At 35.0% G+C, this 17,717-nt stretch overlaps 1 protein-coding gene across 8 annotated transcripts in view; it reads right to left on the bottom strand.

The window, feature by feature from the left end:
* The window catches only part of Uggt1 (UDP-glucose glycoprotein glucosyltransferase 1), a 108,098-nt gene that overhangs the window by 73,345 nt on the left and 17,036 nt on the right, over positions 1-17,717 (bottom strand). For 7 of the 8 annotated variants that reach the window (XM_048812158.1, XM_048812157.1, XM_048812161.1 and 4 more), the window contains 8 exons: positions 15,105-15,217; positions 13,091-13,265; positions 10,965-11,061; positions 9,979-10,057; positions 6,108-6,208; positions 5,204-5,303; positions 3,719-3,779; positions 161-252 (listed from right to left, as the gene is read on the bottom strand). In XM_048812158.1, coding sequence (XP_048668115.1) covers positions 161-252; positions 3,719-3,779; positions 5,204-5,303; positions 6,108-6,208; positions 9,979-10,057; positions 10,965-11,061; positions 13,091-13,265; positions 15,105-15,217 — 818 coding nt within the window. The remainder of the gene's footprint in view (positions 1-160; positions 253-3,718; positions 3,780-5,203; positions 5,304-6,107; positions 6,209-9,978; positions 10,058-10,964; positions 11,062-13,090; positions 13,266-15,104; positions 15,218-17,717) is intronic. The other variant, XM_048812164.1, reaches the window with a different exon arrangement.

The raw sequence follows: 17,717 nt of genomic DNA, 5'->3' as shown, positions 1-17,717 counted from the left end.
TGGGCCCACCTCCACACCCTTGGGGTTGGGGAGTACAGCCTGGTAAATTGTCTTTGCCTCATGCCACAGTAAGAAGGGACAACAATCTGAACACATCACAAGGAATTACATACACATTATAAAAACTTACAAAATGAGAAAAAAAAAAAATCATCTGTACCTGAATATATCCTGTGTATCTAAATCAATATGAAGCCCATTGATGAAGAGAGCACAGTCTCCAGGCTGTATTCCTAAAGTTCCCTTAAAATACTGAAAAAGAAAAAGAAAATTATTAGAGAATGGTGAGAGAGTGTTGAACAAAACCTTCTGCATTGCTGGGGTTTACTGTCTGTACAAATCTTGATATTCTAAGGCGGGGTTAAGATTTCCTTCCATATACTCTCACACATCTTCTTTGAATTCAATATAATAAATGAAAGTGCTGATACATAGGACATACACCTTTCTTCCCTTTCCTCCATCCCTCATTCTAATGATGATAAGGGAAATTCTAAAACCTGTCTGAAAAAAAAGTCAACAAGAAACCCAAGTTACCCTGTGGAGCACCCAAAGACTCTTACTTTTGTTCACCAATGCCAGACAATAGTGGGCAAGCTTTCTACCCTTATCTTTTTTTACATTTATGTTGTTTTCCCTATTTGTGATATCAATTAAGGCTGTGACAGCAGTCAATAATAACAGCTGAACCCTCTTGATGAAGTTCAGGGATCACACCAAAAAGGGTTTCCTTCAAACCAAGGCACACCAAAAAACTAAGCTGCTGTGCTGGGGACAACAATGCCTCCTACTGCCTAGCCCTGCAAGATCTGGCCTCCTGCCAGTCCCCAGATGCTGATGGCCCTGCACTCAGGTGGCTATGCAGTCCCTGAGATTTGCCTGAGCCAATGGAAATTGCTCTGATTTCATGTTGAAGTGTCTGTTAATAATGACCTTTCCATTCAATTCCTCTTTCTCTCAAAAGAAACTATTATTGGTATATTCTATACCACAGGAAACTGAGCCACATAGTGGAAACCAGAAGAAATTAGATACCAGAAGCAAAACTTAATCGCTTAGGAACCTACAGCTGGACTGGGAACCACTGAGCTCCCTTCACCCACTAGTTGTCAGCAGACTAAGAAAAAATATACTTTTAAGATCTAGTGTCACATGGGAAAAGAACAACACAATGAGGAAGCCACAGCTGTTGCTTCATGGCCATCAGGATTAAATAGTAAGCAAGATAAGGGGATAATATTAAAATACACATATATTTCAAAATATTGGGTTGTATACCACGAATATATACTTGCCAATTAAAAATAAAAAAGGGTAAGGGGACCATGCAGAGTTGCATCAATTGAGAATTGGCATTTCTTCCATGGGAGAGAAGAACTACACACATCCACTTATTCCGGAGCCTTAGAAAAACTGACTCTCAGCTGGTAAATACAGTTTATATCTATTTCTAGATCTGGACACTAGTAACACAGGTGAGTTTACTTTGGGAAAATTAATCAAACTAAAGATTTGGGATCTGGGCACATTTTTGTATGTTTTATACTTTGGGATGCATTTTTTATGTACTTTATGTTTTAATAAAATGTTTTACTCAAAAGAAATAAGAACCCAGGAAACACCAATATAGCCTGCACAATTTAATGTTCTGTCTTCTTGGTGGGGGAAAGCCTAAGTAATATTTGATATTATTATTCTGGAAATTTGAATTAAATAGTTTTGTCAATTCAGTCAATATTTGAGAAATACTCAGTTTGCTTATTTCTCAGAACTATTTAATTAATTAGTATCTTACACATAAAAGTTAAGGAAATTTGGTATAAAGGCAGTGAATTGAACACAAGTATTTTTTTCCCTCCTGAAACTGTATTGAAAAGTCAGGAAAAGAACCTTTTTTAGTTATGAGTTCACAGGGCAAAAAGAACAGAAAAGAAAAAGGCCAAAAAATTTTGGAAGCAGAAGGGAAAGGGGTGAGTAAAAACTGGACTAGCAATTCCAAGAAAGCTTATTGCTAGGTAGAAGGCAGGAAAAGTCAACAAGAAACCCAAGTTACTCTGTGGAGCACCCAAAGACTCAGGAATTCACAGCCCAAAGGACACATGTATAAAAGAGGCTGGCAGAAAACCTCTTTAAGACATGGCCCTCCTGTTGATCCCACACAGCCAGGTGACTATTGTCACTGAACCCTATACTCCAGAAAAATGGAGGCTCATGGCCCAGAAAGAGCAAAACAGAGAATCTGTGGGCTGTGGGAAATTAGATAAGCACAGGGGTCCCTGCTGAAAATGGGAGATTGAGGATGTTTCCAAATGCTCTTCCCTACCAGGTTTCTATAACCCTGGCAGCCAGACTGTACCCTCCAGGCAGAAGATTCACAAATCTTCTGGAGACTGATCAGTCTCTTTGATGAGAGTTTTCCTACAGATGTCAAATTTTTAAATTCCAGGAGTTTTTCATGCTCTTGAATTCTTCTTTGCTGGTATTCTCATGGCTCTCTGAGGATTTAAAGAGTGCCTTTGTTTTCTTCTCTTTGTGATGCCTACTTCCTCTTCTTTTTGTTGTTTTTGTTTCCACCCCCACTTCTTCCAGAAAGGGCCTTGCTATGTTGTCTAGTCTCGCCTTGAATTTCTGGGCTCAAATGAACTTCCTGCCTCAGCCTCTCTAGTGGCTGGACTACAGTGCCCAGCTCACTTCCTCTAAAGCAGCCTGTTTGGGATGTCAGTCTCTTTGTCTTTGGTATTGGAGGCTTTCCTCAGGTGTCTAGTGATAAGTGGCTAACTGCTCGTATTGAAGTGCAAAGCACTAAGAATCTGATAGGCCTGGGCAGTCTCTACAAATCAGGGTACCCTAGGAAATGGCCACACCAGAACACCCTATAGTAAAAAAGTCTCATCCTTAAGGCTTCCAATCAGTTTCTTCAAATTACTAGGGTCAAAAAAAAGGTTCCAAATAATTCCAGGAAGCATAAAGAGTTCTCATATAAAGGCTTCAAACTTCTCGACGACCACAATGGACATCAAAATTTCAAGAAGTAATCCTTCAAACTTCTAAATTGACTCCCAATCTAAAGCCATATACCTAGCAACCGATCAATATAAACAAGTGAAAAATTTATGTTACAAAGGTTAAAATTGACCTCCCTTGCAACTTTCTCACATAGAAGGATGTATTGCATCACATTTGACATAAAAAGCAACTTATCCAAATTTGAGTGATCAAAACTGGATAAAATTGCAATAGGGAAGGCTGACAAAATGGGACAAGTACCAATGTGGAGAAGTAATGGCACACTAAGGGGTTGACAGTGGAAGAAAGATAAATATCATCCTTGAAATAGAAAGCTGAAAAATAAAATACCAACTTAGGCATACTAGAAATCTGAAGAAAACTATCTGAAGAATCAGCTAAAAGTTGAAAGTGGATGCTCTAAGAAAGGTAAACATAGTATGAAATGCTGTTAGGGAACATGTTAGGAACTCAACAGGGTGAAACATCAGATAATGCTGTTTTTTAAACAATGTGGTAGAACCACTTGATCTTTCAAGTACATTCATATTCAATTTTGGTCAAAAACTAAAAACATAAAATAGAAATGAACAAAATATCACCATCCTTGATAAATGAAAAGTAGCAGTATTAAATGCTACTGATTAAACTCAGACTTCTTCTTCTTGAAAGGTACAATACAAAACAGTCAATATTTTCCAATGGTTAATACCTTCTGATTCTCTTCCACTTCAGTTCTAAGTTCCGAACTCACAGCTGTTTTCGTTATTGCTCTAAGGAACAAAATCATTATCAGCGCTCACAATAGACAAATATTCAGTTTCTATTTTTCTCATTATAAAACATATTGTTCAATAAATTACAAAAAATGAACAAAATTTTAAACCTATACAATTGATAAACATATTTCTCCTCTCATAGATGTCCAATTTTAAATCACTATATATCACCTGCCTAGCATGCACAAAGCCCTGGGTTCAATCTCCAGTACTGCAAAAAACAAATAATTAATAAATAAATAAATAAATAAATAAATAAAGCAAATAGCAGTACTTTAAAACAAGTGGAGTTGTTTCCAAGTTCTTACTTAAATGTGTACCATGTTCCTATATATGATTTCTACTGCTCACAGACTAAAAGATAATATTAAATAACTAAGGCAGCAGATTGTGCATCCTTTTTAAGCACTTATGGTGAAGGTGGAATTCTCCGTCTTTATCTTCAAGTAGGATGCTAGACTAATAACACTTAAGTAAAAAACAAATTTATTTATAAAACATCTCACATCAAAAGTCAAAACACTGCAGTGACTCAAGAAAGAAGCAGGCAACCATTTATTTCAATGCTTTCTAAAAATTTGGCTTGGGCTGGGGATGTGGCTCAAGCTGTAGCGCGCTCGCCTGGCATGTGTGCAGCCCGGGTTCGATTCTCAGCACCACATACAAACAAAGATGTTGTCTCCGCCGATAACTAAAAAATAAATATTAAAATTCTCTCTCTCTCTCTCTCTCTCTCTCTCTCTCTCTCTCTCTCTCCTCCCTCTCTCTTTAAAAAATAAAATAAAATAAAAATTTGGCTTTTAAAACAATTTTAAATAATCTTAAATAATAGAAAGCAATGTTAACAAAAAATCAAAATGTTATTCTTGGGCGGTAGCTCAGTGTTAGAGCACCTGGTTAGCATGCATAAGGCTCTGGGTTTGATCCTCAGCACAATCTAAAAAAAAAAAAAAACTTATTCTGTCACCATTAACAAGTCACTTCATCTCCCTGACTCAGTTTCTTCTTCAAGATTCGATGAGATGACACACGTACAACCCCTGAGAAAGCCATGGTCTGTGGCACACTCTAGATTAGTAACATCAGCATATGCTATACTCTGTGACTCACTCAATTCTAAAAGGCAGGTATTGTTATTCCCACTCTATCATTGAGATAGTGAAGAGAAATTGTTCATTTGCAAAGTCACTTCAACTAGTAAATAGCCAAGAATGTTGCCTACATCTGTCAACCACACCATGCATGATCTTGTCCTCTTCTCACAAAGAGGGTTCCACTCACAATAGTGATGATGAATAAAAATTTATATTTTCTAAGCATTTTCATATTTTACTTATGTCATTTAGCATGTAAATATGAAGATAACTGGTATATCATTAAGAAGAAGAAGAACATATCAAAGTCTTACTCGATGTTACCTGGCTTTGGTAGGAAAATTCTGACTAAGATCTTTCATCACCACTAAAGCCAACTCCACAGGAGCAGACAAGATTCGGGCAGCAGCCTGGAAACTGAGGTCTGCAACAATGCCAGATACAAGTTAGAAGGTATTAGCCTAACACAATGAGAAGCACATAAAAACTACCTTTTCTTCCCACTATTTTCTTGATAATAAAGAATGTCATAGAATGCAACCATTCCAAAAAGTGCCCATGGTGCAATTTTAGGTTTCTCACCTCATGGATCCCCAGAGTGTTCACTGAGCCAATCCTGATCTTTCTGTAATAAAACACTAGGACACATACTAACACCTTTAGAAGAGGCTAAATTAAGCCCAAATTCTTTTCCTTCTTCTGAATTTACAATATAGCACACAATATAACATTAAGACATTTAGCAAATTACATTGGGGGGGGTGGGACTTGGTAACTTGCTCTTCAGAACAGAAAAGTACACACGCACGTTCTACCCCTACATGCCTTCACATTATATAGTTATATATTTTAAGAAATGAATGGGGAATGAGAGTTGTAGTTCAATGATAGAGTCCTTGCGTAGCAAGTACCAGATTCAATCCTCTGTATCACCAAAAACAAAAAAGTATACATATAAGAACATAAAGACAAGATACATATTTTGTATACATATTTTGACATTCAAGCTTATACGTCTGGTCACTGAAAGATCTGGCATTCATTTATGTTGTACTTAAGGCCTAATGTTCTCTGTCTACAAAAGGACTTGCTTTCTTGTCAATTAATCATACCTGCTTGGTCTTTAAAATCTTAGAATTATGTGAATACATTCAAATTCAAATTCTGCATTTAATACAACAAAATTTATAAAATAAGGACAGAAACGATCTCTCTAAATTTTCATCACCTTGCAACTGCCAAACTTTCAAAGGTGCCATTTCATTGGTACTCTCTACAAGATGCTTTCTGAGTTCTTTCAACTGTTCCTTCAGGTCAGGGTGTAAGTCTCTGAAAGAAATATAAAATCAGTCCTTTGCTCTCAAAGTACACTTGTACTAGGACTCCAACTTCACAATTTCCCCCTCTAAACCCTAAAAAACCTTCTTGGATTCAGGAAAAAAAATTACAGTACAATTATTTTCCTCTAAAAATGATAGGAAATCAGTTAGTTCAAACACCATAAAATTTACACACTGAAATATAAAGCACTATAATAGGGATTCCCAACTAAAGCAGAAGTTAGTGAAACTAGGAGTTTCTTTTTTGAAGAAAACAATGGGGCCTTCAACTTTACCTGTAGTTTTTTACTGGAACTGTTTTATTTTTAAGTAAAAGAAGTCTTATATTAGGATTTGGAAAAAAAAGAAAACTTTACAAAGTAGTTCTCTGGAATACAAAAACAAGTATACCAACAATCAATTCTGGGTGGTGAGTTGTATGGGTATATATTACTCTATACTTTTCTAGACCTTTTTAATTTCTCAAAGAAAATTGGGTAAAAATTTCTTCCAGTCCCAAGATGAATTTCCTCCAGCCTATATATAGTGATAAGTTGTCTAATCAGTTATGAATTCTTATACTGAAATACAGTACAATCCGTTTAAAGCTACTGAAATAGTTATCAGAGACAGAGATGTAACATTTACGTCAGACAGACTTATGGCTGGAGATTATGTTCTGTTAAGTGCTAAAAACTCAATTCCCCTAACCAAGAGGTACTCTAGCCTTCTCTAATCACCAAGATAAAAGCTCAACTCTTTTTTTTTAATTTTTTTATTTTGAGAGAGGGTCTTCCTTAAATCCCCAAGGTAGAACTTGAACTTGTGATCGATCCTCCTGACTCAGTTCTCCTGAAGAGCTGGAATTACATGAGTGAGTCCAGCTAGAAACTCAAAATTTCTTACATGCAAAATGAAGAAATTAAAATATTCTCTCAGATTCCTCATCTTCCAAACAACCCAAGGGATCCTCTTGACCCAGCCTCCGTAGTGTTAGGACTATCGGTATACACCACCATATCCAGTTGGGTTTTTTTTTGTTTTTTTTTTTTTAAAGATATTTATATTTTAGTTGTAATTGGACACATTACCTTTATTTTATTTATTTTCATGTGGTGCTAAGGATCCAACCCAGGGCCTCAAATGTGCTAGGCGAGTGCTCTATTGCTGAGCCACAATCCCAGCCCCACCATATCTGGTTTTGATATACCTTTTTTTTTTTTTTTGGGGGGGGGGGTATTTTCTTCACTTTTTTCTGTAATTTTTTTTTATTAGTTGCTCAAGACAATACAATGATCTTGACATATCATACATTTGATTCAAATAAGGTATGAATTCTCATTTTTCCACATGTACAGATTGCAGGATCACACTGGTTATACATCCATGTGTATACATACAGCAATCCTAGTGTCAGTTGTATTCTGCTGCCCTCCCTATCCCCCGCCTCCCCTTCCCTCCCCTCCCATCACCTCTCTCTACCCATTCTACTGTGACATTTATCTCTCTCTCTTTTTTTTTTCTTCAAAAAAGAGAGAGATAATTGATTATGCCTTTTTAATCTTGAATCTATAGATGATGCCTACAGACTGATGGACTGTTCCCACCACACACTTAGTTCATGTTGAAATCTTAACCCCTAATGTGACAGTATTAGCAGATGGGCCATTGGAAGGTGATTGAATCATGTGGGCAGAACTTTCATAAATGGGATTTATTCCCTTGAAAGAGGTTCTAAAAGATGGGCACTGTGGCACATGGGTGAAATCCCAATGACTTGGGAAACTAAAGGAGGATCCCAAGTTCAAGGCCTGCCTGGGCAACTTAAAATAAAAAGTTAAAAAAAGCAGGCGGGGGATATAGTTGAATAGTAGAATGCCCTTGGATTCAATTCCCAGAACCAAAATAAATAAATAGTAGGATAAAATAATGTCTAAGAAGACTTTTCTTTATAAAATACTACGATGTTTTCATAAAAATGGTTTGGAATTATGAAACTTTAAATAGTATCATTAAGAATATTTTCTAGGGGCTGGGGCTGTGGCTCAGCGGTAGAGCATTTGCCTAGCACATGAAAGGCCCTGGGTTTGATCCTCAGCACCACATAAAAAAATAATAATAATTAAGTAAATAAATAAAGGTATTATGTCCTACTACAACTAAAAAAATAAACAAAAAAAATTTTTTTGTTTGTTTTAAAGAATATTTTCTAGGAGGCGCTGAAGCTGTAGCTCAGTGGTAGAGGGCTTGCCTCCCACACGTGAGGCACTGGGTTTGATCCTCAGCACCACATAAAAATAAAGATACTGTGTCTGTCTACAACTAAAAAAAAGAAGAATGTTTTCTAGGAGCTGGGGCTGTGGCTCAGTGGTAGAGCGTTTGCCTAGCACATGCGAGGCAGTGGGTTCAATACTCAGAACCACATAAAAAATAAACAACAGGGCTAGGGTTGTGGCTCAGCGGTAGAGTGCTTGCCTCGCACTGTGAGACCCTGGGTTCGATCCTCAACACCACATAAAAATAAACAAATAAAATAAAGGTATATTTTTTAAAAAGCTTACATTTATTTAAAAAATAAATAAACAATAAAATAAAGATATTGTGTCCATCTACAACTAAAAAAATGTTTTAAAAAATTGCTTACATTTCTTTAAAAAAAAAAAGGGGGGGGGGGATATTTTCTTGCTGGGCACATGCCTGTAAAACTCAGTGGCTTGGGAGGCTGAGGCAGTAGGATCACAAGTTCAAAGCCAGCCTCAACAAAAGTGAGGTGCTAGGCAAATAAAATACAAAATAGGGCTGGGGATGTGGCTCAGTGGTTGAGTGCCCCTGAGTTCAATCCCCATTACGAAAAAAAAAAAGAGAATATTTTCTAGCTGGAAATGGTGGTGCAAGCCTTATCCCAAATACTCTGGAGACAGAGACGGGAAGATACCAAATTCCAGGCCAGCCTCAGCAATTTAGCAAGTTCCTAAGAACTCAGTGAGACTTTGTCTCAAAATAAAAATTTAAAAAAAAAAAGGGGAGGGGGGCTAAGGATGTGTCTCAATGATTAAGCACCCCTGGGTTCAATCCTCAGTACAAAAAAATAAAATAAATAAAAAATTTCTCTCCCCTTTCATAAAGCCTAGTCTAATAAAATGTATTTTAATTGAGCAAGTACAAAATCTATTATACATCTTTTACTTTTTTTCAGATTATGTTTAGGATAAGCAAATAGCTACAATTACTCCAAGTTAAACACCCATCCATGAGAAAAAATTAAATGAAACAATTTGGTTCACCCTATTAATCAATCAAAAACTGGTTTTTAACTTTATTCCATTAACTGAGAGGGAAAGAAAATTAACTACAGCTACAGGCAGGTCATTTAAGAAAAAAGAGATTTAGTCAGGTGTGGTGGGACACACCTGTCATTCCAGCTACTCAGGAGGCTGAGGCAGGAAAATTTCCAGTTCAAGGCCAGCCTCAGGAACTTGCTGAGACATATCTCAAAATAAAACAAAGAAGTAGCTCAATAGTAGGGCACTTCTGGGTTCAATCCCCAGTAATGGAAAATAAATAAATAAATAAATAGAACAAATTTCACAATAACTGAAAATTGCTCACTTTTAATTAGAAGCAAAGTGGGCATCTCTCCAGTTTAGACTACAAATATAAAGTGCTATTAGACCTGTACTTAGATAATCATGAAAGAGATGACACTAGGAATGCAGGAAACTCTGAAGATTTAAAGAGAATAAAGGACATTTTAGAAATAAATAAAATATACATACATACCTTAATTTTCCAAAGAGGAATCCCTGAACTTCATCAATAGGATCATTTTCACCAATTACTGTAGTGTTTACCTCAGTTCCTATAAAAACAGTAAATATATGTCTAATGGTTCAAATTAGAAATACAAATGGTATTAATTTGATAAAATTTGAGTAATGTAAAAATAAAAGTCAGAAACACCTGAAATAAAACCATTTAAAATGTAAACTACCCCAATTAACATTTTGCAATGTCTTTTAAAAATGTGTTTAACATTTCCTGTGATCAAAAAGAATATTTTTCCCATAAACTGTAAAAAAATTTCAGATGCTAAAATTTCAAAATTAACAGCTTTTAATATTATGAACAAAGGGTTCTTCAAAATCAAAATTCTGAAGAACCTGCAATTAGGCAACTTAATTCTAAATATAATTATTAATATAATTAAAAACCAAAATGAGTATGAGGCTATTTTCTACTTGCTTCACTACCCAAACTGGTAACTTTTATGTTTAAAAAGAAGAAAAAGACAGCATGTAAAACTTGTGGTTGAAATAATGACTTCAAAAATCCCACAAAATTAGAACAAGAAAAATTCAGAGTAAACCATTTAAGTTGAGAAAATAATAAAGAACATAAAACTGTTCATTAAAGTATATTTAAATTTTCACATTGTAATCACAAATTAACGGTTATTTGCAAATCATATAACATCAAAAAAAAAAAACAGCTACTACTACTACTTATTAAACTTTCTGTGCAAAAAACTATGCTAAGTTCTTATTTATTCATCCAAAATACTTAAAGAAGAATATTATCATCACCTGCATTTATAGTGGGAGAAAATTAGGACCTAGAGAAGTTGTTTTAAGGTCAACCTCCAAAGAATTATTGGACAAAGAAAATAGCAGTAATGACTCCTAAATCTGTTCTTTTTCATATGGAAACAAATTCCCTTTTAGTTCATATTTAAAGAAAACACATTGGTCTTAATTTTACAAATTCACCTTTCACCTGAGTATCATCCTTGGCCTTGTACTCAGTGCTCTTAATGGCCAATTCCACACCATAACCAGAGAGATGAACGGGCTCCCTTCTGGGATTCTGCAGATAAAGCAAGTATTCCATCATTACTACCTAGCTTGTTATAAGCCAGGTGCAGTGGCACACGCCTGTAATTCTAGCAACTCGGGAAGCTAAAGCAGGAAGATAGTAAATTGGAGAGCAGCCTCAGCAACTTAGCAAGACCCTTCTCAAATAAAAATTTAAAAGGCTGGTGATATAGCACAGTGGTAGAGTGGCAGAGTTCAACCCCCAGTACAGCCCCCCCCCCAAAAAAAAGTTTGTTATGGGTCACAGCACACTTGACTGTACATCATTAACGTTGCATCTATTAGATATCACTTAAGATCATGTACTCAAAATATCTTTAGCTTATTTTTTTAAGGATATTAACTGTTGTTTGCTACATACCAACAGTAACAAAAGCACTTATCTACCATTAAAATATTCATTCTATTTTTGGGAAAAAAAAAATCAATTACAACTTTATGTTTCTCTCTCTAGAAAATCCTAGCCTCCTTTACATATTGCATCTCCAGGACTGTGAGAATTAAAATTCCAATGTAGAAGCAAAAATCAGATGAATGGACAGTTGAAAGGGCAAAGATTCTAAACCATGTGAGAAAATGGAGAATGAGAACAAGTAGCTCTAGAACCTACATACAGAGCAGGGTTGAAAACTGGTGAGGTCTCAAACCCAGAGGGGCTTTGTTAGTACTATATGTGTATATGTATGTTTTTTACTGAATTTTTTTTTCTTTTTGGTAATGGGACTGAATTCAAGGGCACGCAACCACTGAGCCAGATCCTTAGCCCTATTTTGTATTTTATCTAGAGACAGCATCTCACTGAGTTTAGTTTAGCGCCTTGCTTTTTGCTGAGGCTGGCTTTGAACTGGAGATCCTCCTGCCTCAGCCTCCTGAGCCACTGGGATTACAGGCATGCACCACCACACCCGGCCTTTTTTTTTTTTTTTTTTTTTTTTTTTTTTACTAAATTTAAATGCTTCTGGCAGGGCATGAGCTAACAAAATGCCACAGGCTCACCACCATCCTAATAAATGATGGTCCTTTTAGACTTGTTTTGTTTTGTACTAAGGTTTGAACATAGGACATTGCACAGGGCTATGTAAGCCCTGAGTTACATCCCTAGCTCTTTTTATTTCATTTTGAAACAAGGTCTTACTAAGTTACACAAACTAGCCTCAAACTTGAAATCCTCCTGCCCAACCTCCACATAAGCTAGGATTATAGGCTTGCAGAACCATGCCTGGCCCCTTCAGACGTTTAAACTTCAAAACCAACAAGGGTCTAACAAGAAGAAAGAGGGAGAAAAGTTGTTAAAAACTCAACTTTGATAAATTTGTTTCTGCTCATTTAAATTTTCATTTAAAATTTTATTTTACTTGTACAGATTTAGCACCCAATGTTCACCAAACTCATCATTACACACAAACCTTGAAGGCTAACAATCTTAACATAAAAATATTTTAAATGCTAAATGTTACAAAAAGCTTAATTTTAAATCAATTCTGCCTGATTTCACCTCTTTAGAAATCTTCCTTTTCCTACAAATGAAAAGGTGCCAAAAAGGAAAATAAAAAAGGTATGTAAAGGAACTGAATTCAAGAATCAATTTCATCGTATGACAGCCATATTAAATTTAACAAAGATCATTTACATGATTAATTCTGAAATAAAATGCACACTTTATTAAGCCATTTTAGTAAAATTGTTTTATATTTCTTCAAAAAGTTAAGCCAGGCAATGTCTATGCACAAATAATAGATCTGATAAAAACTATTTGATTTTTCAAAAAGAAGTTCAAATAACTAAATTATTTTTAAAATATTTTTATAGTTGCAGATGAACACAAAACCTTTATTTTGTTTATTTATTTTTATGTGCTGCTGAGGATTGAACCCAGTGCCTCACATGTTGCAAGCACTCTACCAGTGAGCCATAACCCCAGCTCCTAAGTTATTTCATAAAAAAGGAAATTATGAGCTTATGTTCTAAGGTCATGGAAGGCAAATTAATATACAAAAGTTAAAAAATAATTCAATACTTACAGATAAATAATGTCTGAATACATAATTGATTTTGCCTAAATTACTTTTTGATATAAGTTGGTGGTGGAAATTAGAAAAGTTCTCATAGCCAATTTCAGAGTAGAAAATCACCACTGGGCTTTCAGGATTGGATGAGGGATATCTGTGATCTCCTTTGAACAACAAAGGTTTGGGTCTGGAAATAAATATTGAAAGCTCAAAATTATCAAGTTAAAAAAGATTTTAAACATTAAAAAAGGTACAAAATGTAAAGTATAGCTAAATGACTTAAGTAAAGATTATAAGAATCTTTATATAAATGGTATCACAGTCTTAGTCTTCACTTGGTAAGAATATTGTCAGGTGCAAGCCTGACTTGTTCATGATTACAAAAAATAAAAATACATTATATAAATACTAACTATAAATACAAACACAGATTAATAATTGTACCAATTACTAGAGAAGGGGTAAAGGCAAGAAAAATAATACATATCCAAATCTCTCAATACTAACTCTGCAGGATATTTTTTACCATATAAAAATGATCATTCTTTTGTCTGAAAACCTAAGTACAAATACTGCAAAAAGCTTCAAAGTTGATGCCAATTATAGCAAGTCTCTCCTGTACCACTGCAACTATTATAGTCTTTCCACTAATGGATCTAACATTTCTGTTTTCCTCACAAGTTTTAAAATTTCTAAAAAAAAAAAAAAAAATCTCTAAGGGTGATCATGATACTAATAGATCTTAATGTATTACCTTCTAATCCCTACTATGATGCATTCAACAGAATGAAAAGACATATGAATGAAGTTGTTCACTGTAGCCTTTTTAGAAGAGCAGAAAGAAATAAAAACAAAAAATGGAAAAACCATCAGTAAGAAATTTTTACAAAAGTTTTATGCCTGTGTTTAAAACACTGAGGTACACCTAAATGTACCAAATGGAAAGATGCCTCTTACAAAAATAAACATATCTACTTGTATAAATTTAAAACCATGAAATAATGGATAAATGCCAAATTATGAAAAGTACTTATAGCCTCTCAGAAGAGGAGACACCATTGCTCTCTTTATAAAGGTCTGCATTATGGTTATAACAAATTAAAGTTTTTTTAAAGAATTTTAAGTTATTAATTTTGTTTGCTCAAGAAAGCACCATTTTACTATGCAGCCATTCTTGAATGTTCTTGACTTGACCCTGAGCTACCTAAAACATACACTGTATACAGTGGTTGTCACCTCAATAAGAGCACTAATGTCATTTGGTGGGCAGACACAGCTGGGCACACAATGTCCATAAGGAGATTCACACCACCAAAAATGCCATTAGCATTTCTATTAGAGCAGACCACCACTATGTTATATTTACAGCAGCATTAGAGGAGGTACTCAGGGTTTGCTGCTACAGTCAGACAGCAAAGTAGGTACTTATTATTGCTGTTTACTACAGAAACCTAAACCTCTTTAGGCAAAGAAGCCTAATTTGGTGGGGTAGAGGTTGGTTTTGCTTTTTTTTTTTTTACAGTACCAGGGATCAAACCTATAGCCTTGTACATAATAAACAAGAGCTCTACCACTGAGCTGTGCTATACCTCCAGACCAATTTCATTTTAAAATCAGTTTGCAATTATCTTTTACTTTGTCTTAAGCTAATAATATCATGAGAGATCATTATCATTAATATTATTACTTTAGGCACTAGATTTTATACACACAGTATTCCTGCTAAGCTAATGACAAAGCCTAGTTAATATAGCTCAGACAGTAGTACTAAATTAACAGGAATATTTATACTGTTATTATCTCCATTTTGAAGTGAGAATAGGAAAGGTAGCACTTTGCTTCATTTTGCAAAATTATTTTAAGTGATGGAAACAAGATTCACATCCAGTCACTCTGGGTTCAGAATCCATACTATAAACTATTACACCTATAGACTATAAAATAGATAAGAAAAATCAGAAGGAAGACTTAGTACAGGGGAAAAAAAAAAATACATGACACTTAAATTAAAAAACACAAAATCTACCTCTCAGATGCTGTAAGTAGAAGAGTCTCCAAAGTATGAAAATCACAGGTCTTCTTTCCATGCACTGAAAAAAATGAATCACATCCTTCTGGTGGAGGTTCATTAGCTGCTATCTGTTGTAGAAGACAATATAGATAATTTTTTTAGAGCTTCTTACCAAAGTCAAGTTAAAAACATGTATGTTCTAAATATGTGATTAAATTATAAAAAGATATCACCAATAAAGACAAAACTAACATCTACTCAACACCCACGCTGGGCCAGGCAAGTAAGAGCTTTCTAGGCCAGTGCTCTTCGTGTATCACTCAGTTCCTCCCACATCAGGAGGTAGGTGCCAGTAGTTCTCCAAAATAAATGTTAAAATTACATCTTGGAAGACATTGAAAGATATCTACGGAATGAATACAGAATATAGCATGTAAAAAATGAAGCTCAAAATGTCAATTTTAAGTGCCAAGGTATAACTATGCTGTTCTAATTAAAGATAATATGTAAATTAACATTAAGCCCCTCATTGAATAGGAAGAATTACAGACTCTAAAAATCAATTGAGTTAAAAAAAAAAAAAAAGCCATGCAGATGGAAAGGAAAATTATATGCACCGCACAAAGACATTCAAGAACAAGGCTGAATGAGACATGAGTTTTCGTGTGGAGTGAGTGAAACACATTTAACACCAAAGGAATAAAAGAGACAATGAACTGCAACTTTAAGGAGAAGAACTCTGAAGAGGAGTATGACAGATAGGAAAAGGAAAAGATATAATGACAAGCCCTGGTGTGTGCACTCATATCATCTATGTAACATACTAGTTAAGATGTCCTTTTCTATATATGTAATACAAATAATTGAGAAAGACCGGGAGAAATGGAAAGTCTGTTATAATAAACTGAAAATATTAACATTTTCATTACGTTCTTCTATTTTTTATTAATTATTTCAAAAAAAGTACAAACCAAAAAAAGAAGAATATAACAAATCCTCACATTCCCATCACCCAAATTCAGTAAATATCAACTGGTTGTCAATCTTATTTCATACACCTTTCCACCATACTCCACTGAATCACTTTGACACAATTCCCAAATAACTTAATTATAATGTTTTATTTATAAAGTCTCTTATTTATATTAATAAGAGAGATATTTTTTAAAAATATACCACTATCACACTTTTTCTTAAAATCTTCTGCAAAGATGACAAATGGCTTCATAGTTGTTCAATCTTCCTAATTTACTCCATAAAAACAGAGTAACCAAACAGCAAAGCTCCATGAGAAGACATTTCTATGACACAAAATACAATAAGACCTGCAAACATGCAGAGGTCATGTAGTGAGAAGTAACAGAGGATGTAAAGATCCTTGGAACAAGAAAACTCCAAAACAGACAATAGTTTCTCAATGGAAAGGAAGGTGGCCCAATGATTTCTGTCCAACTAAGCAGCAAGTGAGCATGAAGCATCGGTAGTAAAGTTGAAAAGGGCTGGGGAGATAGAGCCACTCTGTATAATCTCTCAAAACTCATGAGCCAAGACTCTCTTTCAGGACAGAGCTCCACTGAAAGGAGAAACCACTGAAAACTTGAGGAGGCCAGATATACAGAAACCATGGAAGAGAAGGTCCAAATAAAGATGCAGGAAGGGGGGCTGGGATTGTGGCTCAGCAGTAGAGTGCTCGCCTAGCATGGGCAGGACCAGGGTTCGATCCTCAGCACCACATAAAAATAAAGGCATGTGTTGTGTCCATCTACAACTAAAAAAATAAATATATATATTTAAAAAAAGAAAATACTAAGGTCATAAAAAAAAAAAAGATGCAGGAAGGGAACAATAATGAAATCTCAAACAAGCCATTGTATTTTCTTAACACTATATAAAATCAACAGCAGGGGGAGCAATGTTAATTTCTAATAGCTAAGAAAAACTAATCTCACAATAAAATGAGCAGAAAAGTCTCTATATCAAATCCCATACAAAACTATTGTAAAGGGCATAAAAAGGAACAGAATAACATTTATAGACGAGCATTATACAACAGAAATTACAGGGATAGAAATCATCCACATCTGCCCAGAACAGTGGCACAAACTTATAATCCCAGAGACTTGGGACACTGAGGCACCAAGATCCTAAATTCAAGCCTCTGCAATTTAATGAGACCCTGTCTCAAATTTTAAAAAAAGGGCTGTGGATGAAGCTCAGTGGTAAAGCATCCCTAGGTTAACTCCTATTACCACAAAAAAGAAGAGAGAGAGATTATCTATATCTGTACTGTCCAAAGTGGTAGCTACTTGCCTTATGCGGCTTCTGAGCACTTGAAATGTGGCAAGTTCAAGTTAAAGAGGTAAATTTTTTTTATTTAACTTTAATTGATTTATATTTAAAAGGCCACACATTGCCAGGACCTACCATATTGGACAATATAGCTAGAGGCATGTCAGAAATATACAGCCAGAAGACAGATTAAAGATGTAATCTATTACAAACAAGTTAAAATGTATTAAGATGATAATACAAGGGATTGTGGCTCAGTGGTAGAATGCTTGCCTGGTACGTGTGAGGCCCTGGGTTTGATCCTTAGCACCATATAAAAATAGATAAATAAAATAAAGG

This window comes from Marmota marmota, unplaced genomic scaffold, assembly GCF_001458135.2.
Source record: "Marmota marmota marmota unplaced genomic scaffold, marMar, whole genome shotgun sequence".
NCBI lineage: Eukaryota > Metazoa > Chordata > Mammalia > Rodentia > Sciuridae > Marmota > Marmota marmota.
The sequence above is the reverse complement of the archived record's forward strand: the minus strand, read 5'-3'. Positions and strand labels throughout refer to the sequence as shown.